Genomic DNA, 16,423 nt, shown 5'->3' on the forward strand with positions numbered 1-16,423 from the left:
GCCGCTTTCTGTCCAGGACATATTTGAGCTGCAAACAACAGTTAAACAGATTAGTAATTATGTGTGGCAAGAAATAACAAAAATATTTGTTAGCTTACCAGTTGGTCCTGGACTGGGTTCCAGCCATTTTCCCAGGGTTTGATTTGTGCAAGATAGCCAAGGATAATGGTTTTAGGCACTGAAGGTCCGGAGGTCAGAGGCACTGAGGGTCCAGAGGTCAGAGGCACTGAGGGTCCAGAGGTCAGAGGCACTGAGGGGCCAGAGGTCAGAGGCACTGAGGGGCCAGAGGTCAGAGGCAGTGATTCCACTGAAAAGAAAGGGAAAAAAAAACAGTAAAGACAAACATTCACACATGTCAACAACACATTTTGATCATGAAATGAATTTCTTGCTATACAAAAGCTAAGAACTTGAAAAAAAAAAAGGTCCCCCAGCCCCTATAATTACTCACCTGCAGGTGCATCAGGTGTCCATTGGAACAGGTTCAACAGTGGTAGATGTCTCTGAAAATGCAAGATTCCCTAAAAATAAGCACAGTTTATAAAAAAAAAGCTGTACAAATAACAAGACAGAACAGCTGTATTGCACTGAAAATAGATATTCAAGTACCGACAACTGCTTGGCCATAGCTGTTCATAGCTACCCCGTTTCCAAAAACCTTGGTAATTTGGTCCAGGCGTTGCTTGTTCTTATGGGCATTATGGTGATGAATGATGTTTCTCATGAGGAAGAGATGGGTCGACGGCAAAGCCATGTTTAAGAAGTAATTGTTCTTCTTCATCTTTGCAAATAGCTGTTCTGCAACTTGGCTGTTAACTTTACCAGCCAGTTGCTTTCTCAACTCATCTCTGGGATCTTTTGTGTTATCCTCATGAAACCGATCATATAGCTCATAATGCTCAGCTGAGCCTGCTGCTGGATGAGCATTACAGTCTGGGACTTGTTTTTTGACATTTAGCCAAGGCAGTGACACCTTCAGCTTCCCAGCTTTTGCCAGGGCTATATTTTCTGCAGTTGTTTCACTAAGACGTCCTTCAAAGGGTTTGAAGGGCAACCTCCCTGGATCCATTCCACGTGCAAAGTCATAAATGACTATATTTGGTATGTGCTTCCAGGAGAGGAGCATGTCACTGAAATCACGAGGGCTTTCTGCACGGATATTACATTTAATGCTATAAACTATGCCACACGGGCACATGATCACAGCCCAGCCTCCTGAGATGGAAACAAAAGACAGAAATGTAAGGTCTATAAATGCACAAACTCATTATCATCACAATCAACAATAATTACGATGGCTTTTACCAAATTGACATTTTGTTTACCTGAAGCAGCCCAAATTTTTTGGAAGACTCATAGGATTCCCTGGACTTCATCTCGTCCGAAAGTCTGACGAGAAGGTCAGTGCGCGAGCCGGTGAATCTAAACCACACTCCTTACGCAATGCCCGGATGACAGGAACCTGCAAAAGAGACAAAAGTATACTTGAAATGTTTATTTTTTTGAAAATGTATTGGCCACAAATCACACTGAGAAAAATTTAAGTAACGTTTATTTGTTACCTTCTGCTTGTAGAGCTCTTCTTTAAGTCTGTCCTCAGACACCGTTATCTCTCTCTCCTCAGCTGGCTTTGGATGCCGGATCTTTTGGAATTCAGTGTTGATAGCAACGTTTGACCTCCGAGTACTCTTCCCAATCCAAGGGGCCCAAAAGTGAAAAGATGGCTCCACTTTAAAAGGATTATTTTGGTGACCTATGGAAACATCAAAACACAAAATGTAAAAAGGTAACATTCTTAAATTAAAACCTCTGAAACATCTATGTCCAAATGTTCATTTGTTTTTGAACACAATCCTGCTGTCAGTCTGTGTGCATTACTTGATACAAATCCACGGGCGATCCTTTCCATTGACAGTGTATCCCAAAAGGAATCCAGGTCAACCTCTCCAGTGAAATCCAACGGGGGTTGTGGAAGATCGCTTGCTAAAATATATTGAGAAGGATTAAGCCAGTTCTGAGCATCATTGGGACTGACTTACTGTAATGAATGAAAGCATTATTGTCAAGAATGGGGAAAAGCAGACCCAAACGGACACAGCCAGAAGTAACTTATAAAGAATTGTATTGACAACAAGAAAAAAAAGTCCAAAAAGTCCAACAGAAAGTACAAAGTATCAACAAAGTAGTCAACGGTCCTAAGTCCCGGGCAGGAAGGAAAACCATGTTCTCAAAGTACAACAGAAAAGCAAAGTTCAAAACAAGAGACTTACACAAAAAAAAAATCACTGGAGGAAGCAGGGGGGGGGCAACACAGAACACAAGGGCACAGGCATAAGGAAACAGAGACAAAAATGCACAAAGGAAGACGCAGGTGGTGCACTCAGACACAGGTGAAGCACATGAGGTAATCAAACAGGAGGGAAAACACAGGAAGACAAGACCAGACTTCAAAATAAAACAGGAACTAACAACGAAACAAGACAAAAGGGCGCACACACACCTAAGGGAGATACATACTCGTGAAAAAACGTCATCACCATCTAAATTATTTTACTTATTTTACTTCAAAGAAATTAGATTTAATAATAACCTGCAACATGTGTCTGATGTCAAGACACAGCTGGAGGTCGAATACTATTTGATCATTAAAGTTGTGGAGCCCATCTCTCCACTCTTGGTACCGATATTGGGTCCCGCATTCAGGGCACATTTTGCTGTAGATATAGATATCTGTAAATGAAAAGATACAACATGATTCAGAGCACAGTGGATATACATGGAAAAATAAAAAAGGAGGAAGCTCATATATATCAACATTGTTACTTACCTTGCACAATGTTTGTGCTGGTGAGAATCCTCCCCTTACTTGTTATGAGGACTGGGTCACTCAACGGCACATTTCCTGGGCAGTGCGGGCACATCATCTCCTCCAGAATAAGTTGCTTTGGGTAGTTTTTGTTTCCTGGATGCAGTACATGTTCTGGGAGAACTGCAGGTATTTTTTGAATTTTAGGATGTACTGAACCATAAGTTTCAACTTCTCATGATCACATGGAGGATATCACACATTTTTGTCTTCCTCGCCATGTTCATCATCTGCTGGTGGTGTGTCAAAGCATTCCTCAACATCGGTGCTCCTTACCTTTCGGAAAAGACTGCGGCTTGTTTGTAATAAATGCCATTTTGCTATGTATTTGTGTGTGCACGATCTTGTTGATTTTGTACATGCACAGTGCCATGAATTCTTTTTAGTGTCATATGAGACGATCACTCTTTCCAGCCGGCTGTAGTATGAAATATTTGGCTCATAAACAGAGATAAAAATGTTGGTCTCAGGCGTTCCAATTTTGGTTTGTATGGAAAGGGGTTTGTGCTGATTTGTTGCAAGTAGTTGCTGATCAAGGCATACTTTCATTTTGTCCTTCCCAAACCACTTGCTTTGGACCATCTCTTTGAGTATATCTTCCTGTAATGTTGGACTGGCAACATATGATGAACAGTAATTTATAGACCTCAGGTGAATACACTGGTAAGCTTTCAGCCCACTCCTCCATACTAGCTCCATGTTCACCTGGCATTCTGACGATTCACAAAGAACCTGCTGATTTTCCCCCCATAGCTTCTTCCTTACATGCAGCGGGTTACTAGTCCCAAGCAAGGATTTTTGGACAGTATAGATCCCATTTTCAGGATCTACACACTCAATGTCAAGGTGGGATGTGGCGGTTATGTCTTTTTGTTTGGCCATGTGCTTCCTTTCAATGTGCCTTTTTAAGTTCCTTTTATTCATTATGGTCTGACATATGGGACATTTCTTTTTTAGGACAGGCTCACACAGAGCCTACTCGGTGGTGCCTGGGTGGTGGCCTGCGGTGGCATCGGTGGTGCCTGGGTGGTGGCCTGCGGTGGTGCCTGGGTGGTGGCCTGCGGTGATGCCTGGGTGGTGGCCTGCAGTGGCATCGGTGGTGCCTGGGTGGTGGCCTGCAGTGGCATCCGTGGTGCCTGGGTGGTGGCCTCCGGGTGGCTTCGGTGGTGCCTGGGTGGTGGCCTGCGGTGACACTGTCAGTGGTGCCTGGGTGGTTGACTTTTCACACAAATCCAGATGTTTTAAAAAGTCTGGTTTTCTTATTAATGTTGAGCTGCAGTACAAGCAGTGGTAATGGAGCTGTGGCCGACATCCCAGTCCACATCTGTGAATTGTATATCCTTAAACAAAAGAACATATTTGAATTGAATTACTACAATCAGTCTTTGCTGATATAATTTCCTGCGACATTATTCTTTCATTTTGTATGCTGTTCTTAAAAATATAATGCACTGATCCTGCGATATATAAAAAGAGTTTGATAGGTGTGACAACATGCCCTGGGCTTCTCTATCAGGTAAGAAGACAAGAAGGATGTAACACACAAACCATGTCCTACATCAAGAATGTGTTCAGACTTTACCTTGGTAGTTAACAGCTCTGTTAAAATGGGCCTGTAGATGTTTTTCACATTTGTTCAACTTTGTTGGCTGAAACAAAGTTGAGCTGCAGAATGGGCAATGAACCTGCTTGCAGCACGTCCTGCATTGCTCCAGTTGGGGCAGATTTTGTCCATGCTGGATAGTTATATGCACCTTTAAAAGACAGAAAGAGACTGTGTCATGAATAGAAGTTTAATAAACACACTACGCCACCACACACACACACACACACACACACACACACACACACACACACACACACACATACACACACACAATTTGGATATGCTGGATAGTTATATGCACCTTTAAAAGACAGAGAGACTGTGTCATGAATCTAAGTTTAATAAACACACTACGCCAAACACAGACACACACACAGACACACACACACACACACACACACAGACACACACACACACACACACACACACACACACACACACACACACACACACACACACACGATTTGGTTTAATGTCACAGACAGTGCCAACGCCTACACATAGGCTATTGAGTTTTAGTTTTGTTTAATTTAAAGCACACGCTACAGTTTAACGGACAAGAGAACTTCTAGCAGAAAAATGCTAAGCTTTAATTAGCCTAAATATTATGTTGCATTTGACGTGCATAAGGCTAATTGTAACGTAAAATCAAACGTTCGTTACGCTGTCAAATGCATTTTCAACAAAAAAGTCATGAAACGAACGAAGTGACTTTCAATACATGCTCCTCGCAGGAATGGAGAGTCACACACACACACACACACACACACACACACACACACACACACACACACACACACACACACACACATACACACATTACATACAACACTGCTCTCTTGTGGTCTTTTAGTATACATTTAAACTTGAATAAATCTGGCAAAAATGTAGAATGCAATTTAGGATTTAGATTGGACATGCATTTTAAAGCAAATCTGTCGGTTATGTTAAAGTTTTTTTATTTCTGTACATTGTCATGTGATTTAATCCTAAATTTGAGTTAATCATTTAGATTTGTTCGAGACAGGGGTCCCTGACCTGACCATTTTTTGAAGATGATTTCATTTATTAATATCACTTTTATTTTTGGTATGCAAATTATAGAATAGAATTGGAGGATGAAACCCTCTTTATTAGTCACATGCATGCACACAGCAGAGCACACACAGTGAAATTGATCCTCTGCATTTAAATTATGAGCGGCACCTGCTGTATGAAATGCTTTTGAGGAACATGTTTCACAATGTTTTTAGCTTGTATTTTCTTCTACATACAGCACAATTAAATTTTGCGGTCTGCATGAAACATTTACATTTGAGGTGTAAGATCATTTATTTCCAATCATAATTATACATTTGAAATGGATAACTTTGAAAGACAAAGGAGAAAAACAACCAACCACAGAAGCTATAATCAAAAGAGAACGACACCTGAACTACAAATGCACGTAGTCTTACAAAAAGCAACATATTTTACCATTCAGTGCCTCTGCCACACACATCAATGCTTTTTGTGGGAATACCAAAAGGACATCAAACTTGTATATTTGACTAATAACCACATAACTAGATTTAGACTTGACATTTTAACCTCCACAATGTAACCAGACTGATGAATCTCCGTGGTGTGCTTACTCTTGTGTAACCCTTAGATCCTGTTGTAGGCTTCACTTCTTGTTTTTTATCAGTGCACGCATGTCGCAAACACTCCCTAATGAGTTGTCAAAGAGACCAAGGAGCAGATAAATGTACATTTGACCAAAAAGTAGGATTTTAAGCGGATGTGGAAAGAAAAGGAGGGGTTGCACGATGCTCAGCTCAACTTATGCTCCACAATATTTCAGAGAGCCACACCTCAGCTTCCTTAAAAAGTTTTAGTTTTTAAAGCCCATACAAGCCACGACCAAAAATTGTATCAACGCTTACTGAGGACAGGCTGCTCATCTCTCGTTCAGGTTAGTGTTGTTTTAAGATTTTTTGTAATTTATCTATGGCATGCCCTTTGCACCTTGTAGCCCAACGCTCTAAAAAAAGCCATCGAGTCATAGCACCACTGCCAACATAAATCTTTCACCACATCCTGTTCACAGTTTGCCTTATAACTATAGAGGGTAAAGAACGTATAATCAACCTTTAACATTATTCTTTAAAGTAAAGATTTAAGCCTCAAAAGAAAATAATGAATTAACTGAGCAGTTTTCTGATGTAGATATATATACAGTATATTCTAGATATGGTTTGATCTGCAGTGTTTCTGTTGTGCCAATAAATAGTTCTTTCCCTTGTTTTATGCTGCAGAATGCTCCTAAAATATGTCTTGCATTGAGATAGTGTGAGAGCTATCTGATGGAAGATTTGTTTAGAGGTATCATTTTCTGGAGTTTCGGTGATTCCACAGGTTGAAATGATACGAGTATTCTTTAGTTCCTCATGTGCACACTGTTCAGTTATTGGTCTTTGTCCTTGTCTTGATCTTTTTTTACAGTATCCTGTAAGCTTTAACATTACATAATCTTCACTCCAAAGATGAAACTGTACAGCACTGAGACTAGCAACTTAAATAAGAGAGATACCTTCAGGACTGGATAATTGATTACATAACTGCAAATTCATCATAGAAATCATCAATCTAAATGTTTTGCATTGTGAATATGTATTTACTTATTTTCTATCCCTGCTGAGACCTTAAATAAAGTATTTACAAAGCATGACATGTTTGTCTAAAAGTGCTGACTGATTGCTAGATGATATCAAAGGTTGGATGTAATTGGAGGTTTGACTATTGCACTTATAGCACTCACTTTTTGCCCATATACAGAAAAGGAAGCCTATACTCACACGTCTCGTGGTTGAACTGAAAGCTGTCAATGACACTGGTTTGAGAGGGTGGTTGTTAGTCTTCCCCATATGAGAAGTCACAGACACAACTGAGGACCTGATGGTAAGTCATTACAAACACTAGAAAAAAAACCTGCATGTTAAAGAGTTGTATCACCATTTAGCAATTCAATTTGGGTTCACTTTTTGCCATACTTGAGGAATTTCCTTTTGAGCAGGTGACTCAACTAGATTTCCTGTGTATGTGTTTTTCAGTGCAAGATGTTATCAGCTGTTGTGCTCAATAGGATGTCCTATGGTTTTGTGTTGTACATTTGGACTGAAACTCAACTGTTCCTGATAAGGCTTAAGAATATATGTTTTGCTAGGGAAGACCCTAATTCTCATGTGTTATCAAGGTTTAAAGAATCTTAATAAACCTTTGTTATCACAGTAGAGAAGGGTATCATTTTATTGGGGGGTTGAGAAACAGCTGCTTGATTTTTAAACAACCATATATACTCTCTTATTAATGGTTATTATTGACATAACTACTGACCGTGCTCAGAATTGAGCCTCATTGTTCAATGTGGTGAAATGACTCTTATTTAATCACATTATATTATTTTAAGTCTGTCAGTAAAAAATAAGAGTCTATGTATTTTGGTATTTTAAATATGTCCTAAATGGTACATTGGTCATTGGTTTCCATGCATACCTGTGCAAAAATAAAAATCAATTAGCACATTTTTCGGGCACTTTATGCTTCTGGTGGACAGAAAGATAATCTGTAAATTCATATATTTATTTGAAATGTCTTTACTGCATAAGTTAACAGCAATGATCTTTTGGAAATAAATCAAATGTATTGACTGCATGAAACAGAAGGGAAAGTACATCAACATTGCTTAACAGGGCAGCACACTTTACAAAATGGTTCAAGTTAATTGTTTGTAATGATTGGACTTAAACCTACAAAAATAACCAATATGGTAATTTAACATCTCCTAAAATGGTATGCCGCAAAACCACACTGATTCTTTATAATCCTTCTTCATAATTTCCTTTTTGACAGGGACGTTATAACACTAAGAAGACTGGACTCAGATCAATGAAGAAGTACTTCTTCTTCCTCTCCTTTCTCTTTGTTTTACCTCTGTGTCTTCTCCATGGATGGCAGAGAAGATTTCAGGTCCAGACGGCTATAAATCCGTCCAGCTTCCGCAACCTCACCATCCTGCTGTGGCATTGGCCCAATGGCAGGTCGTTATCCCTGAAGGGAGACGTGTGCTGGGATCTCTACCGCATCCCTCACTGTAGACTGGTGGACCAGCGCTCCTTGTTCCCCTCTGCTGATGTGGTGGTGTTCCACAACACAGAACTGGCACGCCAAAAGCTGCCAATTGACCTTCCACGGCCACAGGGCCAGAGGTGGGCCTGGATGTCCCTGGAAGCCCCTCTTCACAATGGAAACTTGCATCAGTATGCAAATGTCTTTAACATGACCATCAGCTTTAGGAGAAATGCTGATGTCACTGTACCATACGGCGAGCTGTTACCAAAGGAGGCTGAAGGACATTTGGTGGCTGATGTCCCTCTTAATAAGAGCCTTTTGGCATGTTGGGTGGTCAGCAACTACAGGCGCCACCACAAGAGAAGCAAAGTGTACCAAGAGCTCAAGGCAGTAGTTCCTGTGAAGATTTACGGCCGTTATACCAAGAAACCTCTTGTCCCTAAATCTCTACTACCTACAATCTCTCACTGCTTCTTCTACTTGGCTTTTGAGAACTCAATCACCAAAGATTACATTACAGAAAAATTGTGGAGGAATGCTTACCAAGGTGGGGCGGTGCCTGTGGTCCTGGGACCGCCATTAGGCGACTACAAATCTGTGGCTCCACCTAATTCTTTCATCCATGTTGATGAGTTCTCATCAGTCAAGGACTTAGGAAAGTATCTACAACAGCTTGCAGAGGACAAGAAACGCTACAGTGAATATTTTGCTTGGAAACGTCAGTGGAACGTAAAGTTGTACAAAGACTGGAGGGAGAGACTGTGTAAGATCTGCTTACAGTACAACAATTTACCTACGGAGAAAGTTTACCCCAACCTAGAAGCCTGGGTAAATGATAATAACAATTGAGCTTGCATTTTCATGTGTCGCTTACATTTTTGGAGAATAAGCATCCTTGAGATTACCGAAAATATTTTGAAGGGCACTTTGGAAATATGGTTAAGTTACATACTGTACTTAAGATATAAACATCAGAACAATTTGATCTCAATTAAAGTTAAATCAGCTTGACTGGGCTCTATTCTACCAAATTATAAAGCTTGGAGTCTTCAAATACGAAGTAAATATTGGCAGGGCAGCATTATTCAAAAGGCAGGCCTGCTGAAGTATTTGGGCTTGGAGATGTCCAAGACTTTTCTTTACAATAGTTTTGTCTGGTCTATGGTTAATTTCATGTCAAACGTCCCTTTCCAAATTAAAAGATGGCTTACTAAGTGAATTCTAAGTGAGTCTCATTGCAGGAAACTTGCTAAATTACTTCTATATACACACACAAAGCTCAACTTCCTGAAACTGATGCAAAACAGGAAGTATTCCTGCAAGTATTACTTCAGTTTGTTGCGAGGCCTCACTTTGACCAAACTTCAGAAATCAGTACTGGACAATTTCAACAAAGTCAGTTTTACTAGATTACATGCAACTAAGATTGGAGCCATTCGGATTGAAAACATCTCAGAGTAGCTAACAAATCAATAAATTATATTTTAATCCATTTACAATCTGTTAAGGAAATTTCACAATAAAATCCTGGTAAGAGTGTAGAAAATGTGTCAGCTAGCCACACTGCGATAACTCTGGTTTGAAATGACTGGTTCAACAAACTCTTAAAAAGGTAGTCTTACTGTTAAATTCACAAACATTAGTCATGTCAGGTACAGTCAAGGAGAGACTAAATGACATTTAATGTCTTCATGTATTACAGTCTTTTGAGTAAAAACCTTCTTAAAACAATACCAGACAATTCCAACCAGCATCCAAACTTTACTTTTGGTATAAATCTAACTCATCATTTCATCAATATAAAAAAAACACTTGACAATAATTAAAAAAAATACTTTAAAAAGTTGAGGTATTGAAATACAATTTAAAAGCCAAATCAGCCAAGACTTAACTTCACCTGAGACGCGAAAATATTGAAATTGTGCAATTGGCAGATAAGCAGCTAAGAAACTTGAGAACAAGTCATTTATGAAGTTCCTTCAAAACATTGCTTTGAGTCTCAGCCTTAAGGCAAGAATCTAGTGGTATACAAAAAGGGGAAATATGTTTTTTTTAAGGGATATATTATACAACATTACAAAGGCAACTTTGTGCAAAAATGATGGAAAATTCCATTTCAATGACAGACAGTTCAGACAAAAATACTGCGGCTGCTCTAAGAAGTATTGCACAAATATTGACCAGAAAGACTACTATATTTTCGGTCTAAATCCCACATGCTGTGATCCCTTTGATAACCCAGATCTAAAATCATCTGCACCACAGAAAACCACCCAGGACTTATAAAGTGTCGTGTTTAGCATCAGATCTTTGGCATTATTCTTAAGAGGCGAAGACTAAAGCCTATGGAATAACTTACAATGTATTATCCAACACCAAAACAATCAAAAGGCACATTCAGTTAAAATGTCTTAGTTTTAAGTCAAAGCAGTTGCAGGTACTAAGGTTGTTGATTGTAGCAGTTCATCATGTCTGCCATTAAAAACAGTAATATGGATATACTTGGAAGAGCCTTCAAACCAGGAGTGTTTTTATCCCAAAATCTGCCAACACGTTTGGTTGATTTGGTTACTGGTTTAGAGACTTCTTCTTGCAGAGAGGCTTGGGTGGGCAATCTGTGGTTATGTCTGGGACTACATGAACACGTTTATCCAGTCAGATGACTAACCAGTCCGTGATGCAGGCCTTGTTTCAAGAGGTCGGGCCGGTGTAGCTGGGGCATGTAAAGTGTGGGAGGAGGGCCACCTCCTAGCTGGTAGCTGGAAACAGGGTAGCCTTGGCTGGGAATGGGGGAGTGGGCCATGCTCAGTGGGGAAGGACTCTGCTCGTAGTACTGGCCATCACACTCTTCATCTAGTGGCACAACCAGGCGCTTTCCTTTCTGTCTTCGGTTGCAGAACCACACGCGTACGACCTGACAGAAAAGGCATTTGTCTTTTTAAAAAGGTGAACCAGTTTTAATAAAAAACGATTTCTTTTATTTAAAAAAATAACGACAATTGGTATAACTTTTATAGTTGGTACTTACGTCTCTCTCCAAACCCAGGTCGTCTGATATGTGTGTGATCTCCTGGGTGTTGGGCTTGGGACACTTGACGAAGTAAGTCTCAAGAGCAGAGCGCACTGCTCCTTCCAGACTGGTCCTCCTCTTCCTCTTCCTGGTGTCAACAAATACTCGCTCAATCTTGTACATCTGAGGAATCAAATCATGACTGTAAGGGTTGACGCAATAATGATTACAATAAATATTAATTAAGATGGGCAAGTTCCATGTTCTGGAAGATGGCTGCCCCACTTGGTGCACATCATAGAGGTTGATTATGGCCACTAGGTGGCATTTTAATTTTCACAAGAGTAGAGGGCCTGGATTCCGATTTGCATAGCAGGAAGTTAGCAAGGCCTGAAAAGACCAAGGATCCCATGAAGCTTAGTGATCTTCTGTTGTCTTGTAAACTAGACGGCAGATGTTAAAGTATAGCAGACTTACATCCTGGGGATTGTCCGAGGTCTCTGCCTCATTCAGCCACCTCTGAAGAAGGGGCTTCAGCTTGCACATGTTCTTGAAGCTCAGCTGCAGAGCCTCAAAACGGCAAATGGTGGTCTGGCTGAACATCTTACCTACATGTACAAAAACAACATCAGATCATAAAGTTGAAAGAAGGATCATAGACCCAAACTTGACAAAACGTTAATTGAGATACAGCTATGCAAACTAGTCAATCCTTTTCAGGAAAGTATAGTCAACTTGTATACACAGAGTGGACCACACTCCCTTTTAGTGATTTTTTAAAAATGTATATATACACCCGTGTGTATATATATACAAAAATAATAATTGCGATTCTCCAGAACATTGAAATGCAGACAATGGGCCAAACTGGGCTGATTCTTGCACGGACAAAAATGACACCATTTACACTATTTTTTGCATTTACTGATGGTGACTTAAGTAATAATAAAATCAACTTTAAACACAAATTAATTATCTCTAGGCAGCCATACTCACCATAAAGGTTACCCAGGGCAAGGCCAACATCAGCTTGGGTAAAACCCAAAGTTATGCGCTTGTGTTTCAGCTCCTTGGCAAACTGCTCTAGTTCTTCTGTTGAAAGATTCTCCTGAAGAAATAACATCATGGATTACATTAAGAGTAACGCTAATGTGTTACATGAGCAAACCTTATTATGTAACAGTCTGAGTCAATATTCAGTTAAAGTTTTTACCTCCTCAGAGTCGCTGCATCCACCGCTTGAGGACCCGCTGCTTCTCGTTGAGGAGGCCGGGTTCTGCGTCTGCGGCCCAGGGGCAGCCTGGGTTGTGTTCACGCTGAAAAATGCGTTTTCCGGAAGCCCGTTGCTTGGGGGTGACGGGGACATGGAGGGTGAAGATGCCGAGGATGTTGAAGGATTTTGGTTATTGCTGCCGGGCGGTGTGATGTGGTTGATCCCGGGCCAGAAGGAGGGGTTCCAGGCCGGAGAGTAGAACACTCCATGGGACATGGCAGCAGAGGCTGCCGTTGGGTACTGCTGAATCTTAACCTCCGTGGAGTAATCGTCACCGCTGTCCTTCTCAGTCTTTATTGCGGGAAGTTTAATTAGCTCCCGTGTCTCGGCTATGGGGGGACTCAGGTTTAAAGGCTGGGTCGCCGTGGTTGCCCCGGGTACCTGGCCGGTGTACTCGGGCGCAGCGAAGGGATACCAGTGCTTGGTTTGCCCAAATTCTCCAGCCTGCAGGTCAGAACCCCTGTAGTCCCCACTGACGGTTGGGAAAGGGAAAAAGGTCTGCGCAGATGCCGATGTGATGCCACTGTAGGCGGATTTATTGTAGAGGAGACTCGGGTCTGTCAGGACACCGTGGGGAAGCTGGAATGGACCACCGCTGCTCAAACTATCAGCACCCAACAGCTGCCCGCAATGGCTGGCCCGGCTGAAGTCATACGGACGGATTTGGCTTTCTGGACTCTGCGATCTGTCAGACATCTTCCAAACAGCGTGAAAAATATATAAAAGCGAGCGTCCAAAATTCAAACTTAAAATAAGTCAGCGGCGACTGATTCTAAACCATCGGCTTCACGCTTACGCACACACCAAAGAAGGATGAGGTAGGAAAGGGACTCCAGGAAAAAACCCGTCTGCGAAAAGTCCGTTTCAGGAGATATTGTCCGGAAAATGTAGGTCTGGGCAGTTGCCGTGTTGGTGCTACATAACCACCAGTACCCCTACGGCTTACTCCACCAAGTTGTTTTTAACACTACAGCCACTTACCTCACCTTCAAGCTCAAATGCCACTACTGGCCCTGCTCCTCAGGTTTTGGTAATCACAGCTGCGGCTGTTGGGGGGGTCACCTTATCTCTTCAGCCATTGGCTGGCGTAGACAATTGGCCACAGCTGATGGTGAATTTGTGAATGACCTTGATTCTCCCTAAAGTAGTGGGCGTGTTTTCACATAAACATTGAGACTGCAGACTTCCAATGTTTCCCTGCTTTTAATTACATTTAAAACTCATTAGGCGAAATTTTAAAGTATTACAAAACAAAATATTAATAATTCAACTATTTTAAGTCAGAATATTAACATTGCTAAGGCACGGGTCACTGTTCCTTTAAATACATATTGTAACACTATAACTTGCTCACCTCATACATGAATTATAATGCTCAGTTTGTTTAACTTATTCCCCTTTAAGGAGATGGCTTTGATATTAAAATCCCTGTCATTCAGACCTGCGTTTATTTTAATCACTAACATCTCAACCAAATGAAATGAACTGACATTGTAATCCTGAGTAACTGTAACAAAACAAATTAACTTAATGAATCTGGCAACATATAGTTGTAAAACAAACAATAATAAGGCCCAGGCTATTTATGCTGTGAAGAAAGTTTTTTTCAGCTCACACACACACACACACACACACACACACACACACACACACACACACACACAATGTGTGTGTACATATATATATATATATATATATATATATATATATATATATATATATATATATATATATATATATATATATATAAACCGAGGGCGGATATGTATTGTCATGCAATAGAAATGATCAAAGTATTATTAAGTATTATAAAAGAGAAAAGCAGGGTGAACGTACATGCATGAAATTGTGGTTGTGAAGGCTTGTTTTGGGAGAAGTGAGTCAGAGAACATGATGGCATGATGATGCCTTAATCTTTTAACCAGCTGAGTATCTGGGTGTATTGAATCTTCTGACTTGTTTTAGACATTTCTGTTTATATTATAATAACTCTATTTTCACATTAGATAAAGCAGATGTCTGTCTGCATTTCTATCTTGTCAAGACGAATATTTGTTCGCTATATTTTTAAGGTTAGAGTCCAAAGTGCTGACACTTTCTACTCATTCTTGCTATTCTTTCTATTGCCAAACTATAAATGGTAGAATACTGGTGACTGAATCGTAAAACCACCGAGAGCATTCAGGTGAAGTTCTCCCATTAACCCTTGATCGATGGTCGTTCAGAGAGGCTGTATGGCTGGAGCACTGCTACAGATGCGCTCCCCCAGCGCGAGTCGTTGGCCGCAGATTGCGGCAGGAAGACACACTGCGGGAAGGGAGAGGGGGTGCCATTGTACGAGCTGGCCCCGGGGCACCCTGTGGATTTCAGATCCCGAGTTGCGATGGTCGACCATTAGCTCCTTTTCAGATTGGAACAATAAGTCTCAACCCTTTGATTCCGCCCCACACCCACCTCCCCCGTCTGTCTTATGAAACAAGCACCAGGCTGAAGTTTCACCCGGGTCTGCAGGTCCGGGGCTCACTGTGGTGGGTCAATACTTGGGGCACCCAGTCTGATATGGCCTAAAGGTCCAAACCTGCTAGGACCAAGGTTTCGTCTGCAGGTACAATAACCAATCTCTGTTTGAATATCCCCATTCAGTTTGAGATGAATGACCATCGGATTCATCATGGAAGCATGTAGAAAGAAAATGTACTTTTGCCTTGTGGCCCGTTAAAAATAAGTGCTACCTCACGGTTGGATTAAAACCATGATCTTAGTTTTGCAGATTCTGCTGTTTCACTGTTTATTAGAGGTAGTTTAGAGAAACAATTTCCCAGGACGATGTGGAACAGACAAGTACAACATCAGTTTTGTGTGTATTGTGTAAGTGTTGTATTAAATAAAGGACAGCTGAAATTGAATCGAGAGTCAAATGAATTCAGCTCAAGCTTTGATAAAAGTAGCTTAAAAGAATGGACTAAAAGAAGACAGAATATAATAATGTTTTTTTTTTCTGACACTATAACCAAGAGATTAGCACTCTTTCTTCCCCTTAGATACAAAGTGTTGTAGGCCCAGGATCAGGGAGCTGTAAGAGCCTGGTCAATAGCTTAAAAGACATCAAACCCCAACGATACAAGCATTGTCCTGGGCCATGGACTTGGGAGTATTATTGTCATGCAAAAGACAGACAGCAAGAGAGATAGTAGACTTCAGGCAGGGCTTCAGAGAGAAAGGGACAGCAGAGCACAGAACTCTCAGGGTGTCCAAAGGAGGGAGGGGAGGGGGGTCTCAGTGTTGAATAGCTCAGTACAGTGAGGAGGAGATGTGTGAGTGGAGTATCTGGGGATTTACTGGAAAACCCCCCAGATGTCTCAGATCTTGTCTTTAGTTCTTTTAAGTGGCCTCTTCAAGACACCTCAGAGATCTGCTTGCGGGGCATGTCCCTTCACGCAGATACAGGAAGAAAGTTCCACATAAAAGAAAGCCTGTTGATGCAGAAATAGCAGCACCAGTGTGAATATGTTGCACACCTCCTCTAGTCACACCAGTAGAAACAAACATATATTGGGT

The 16,423-nt window shown here is 41.0% G+C and overlaps 2 protein-coding genes and 1 long non-coding RNA gene across 5 annotated transcripts; 1 reads left to right on the forward strand and 2 right to left on the reverse strand.

The window, feature by feature from the left end:
* Nucleotides 1–455: 455 nt before the first annotated feature.
* Nucleotides 456–3,844, reverse strand: LOC134868110 (uncharacterized). Of its 3 annotated transcripts, none has more exons than XR_010166243.1 (7): nt 2,828–3,844; nt 2,591–2,730; nt 1,879–1,983; nt 1,563–1,753; nt 1,326–1,462; nt 610–1,215; nt 456–521 (listed from the first exon to the last, which is right to left on the reverse strand). It is a non-coding gene; the product is annotated as an uncharacterized LOC134868110 (long non-coding RNA). The 3 variants fall into 3 exon arrangements; XR_010166244.1 differs by having other exon boundaries at nt 467–503; XR_010166242.1 differs by having other exon boundaries at nt 463–1,215.
* A 2,332-nt stretch (nt 3,845–6,176) lies between these two features.
* On the forward strand, nt 6,177–9,801 carry LOC134868107 (fucosyltransferase 7 (alpha (1,3) fucosyltransferase)). The gene is made up of 3 exons (XM_063888998.1): nt 6,177–6,426; nt 7,290–7,412; nt 8,364–9,801. The coding sequence occupies exons 2-3, from the start codon at nt 7,410–7,412 to the stop codon at nt 9,429–9,431; spliced, it is 1,071 nt and encodes a 356-aa protein (XP_063745068.1). The 5' UTR covers nt 6,177–6,426; nt 7,290–7,409; the 3' UTR covers nt 9,432–9,801.
* Nucleotides 9,802–10,044: 243 nt separating this feature from the next.
* pou5f3 (POU domain, class 5, transcription factor 3) lies at nt 10,045–14,438 on the reverse strand. Its single transcript, XM_063888997.1, has 5 exons — nt 12,806–14,438; nt 12,589–12,700; nt 12,070–12,200; nt 11,611–11,775; nt 10,045–11,496 (listed from the first exon to the last, which is right to left on the reverse strand). Exons 1-5 carry the CDS (start codon nt 13,559–13,561, stop codon nt 11,230–11,232), a joined length of 1,431 nt encoding a protein of 476 aa, XP_063745067.1. The 5' UTR covers nt 13,562–14,438; the 3' UTR covers nt 10,045–11,229.
* Between the last annotated feature and the right edge of the window lie 1,985 nt (nt 14,439–16,423).

Source organism: Eleginops maclovinus, chromosome 8 (genome assembly GCF_036324505.1).
Source record: "Eleginops maclovinus isolate JMC-PN-2008 ecotype Puerto Natales chromosome 8, JC_Emac_rtc_rv5, whole genome shotgun sequence".
NCBI lineage: Eukaryota > Metazoa > Chordata > Actinopteri > Perciformes > Eleginopidae > Eleginops > Eleginops maclovinus.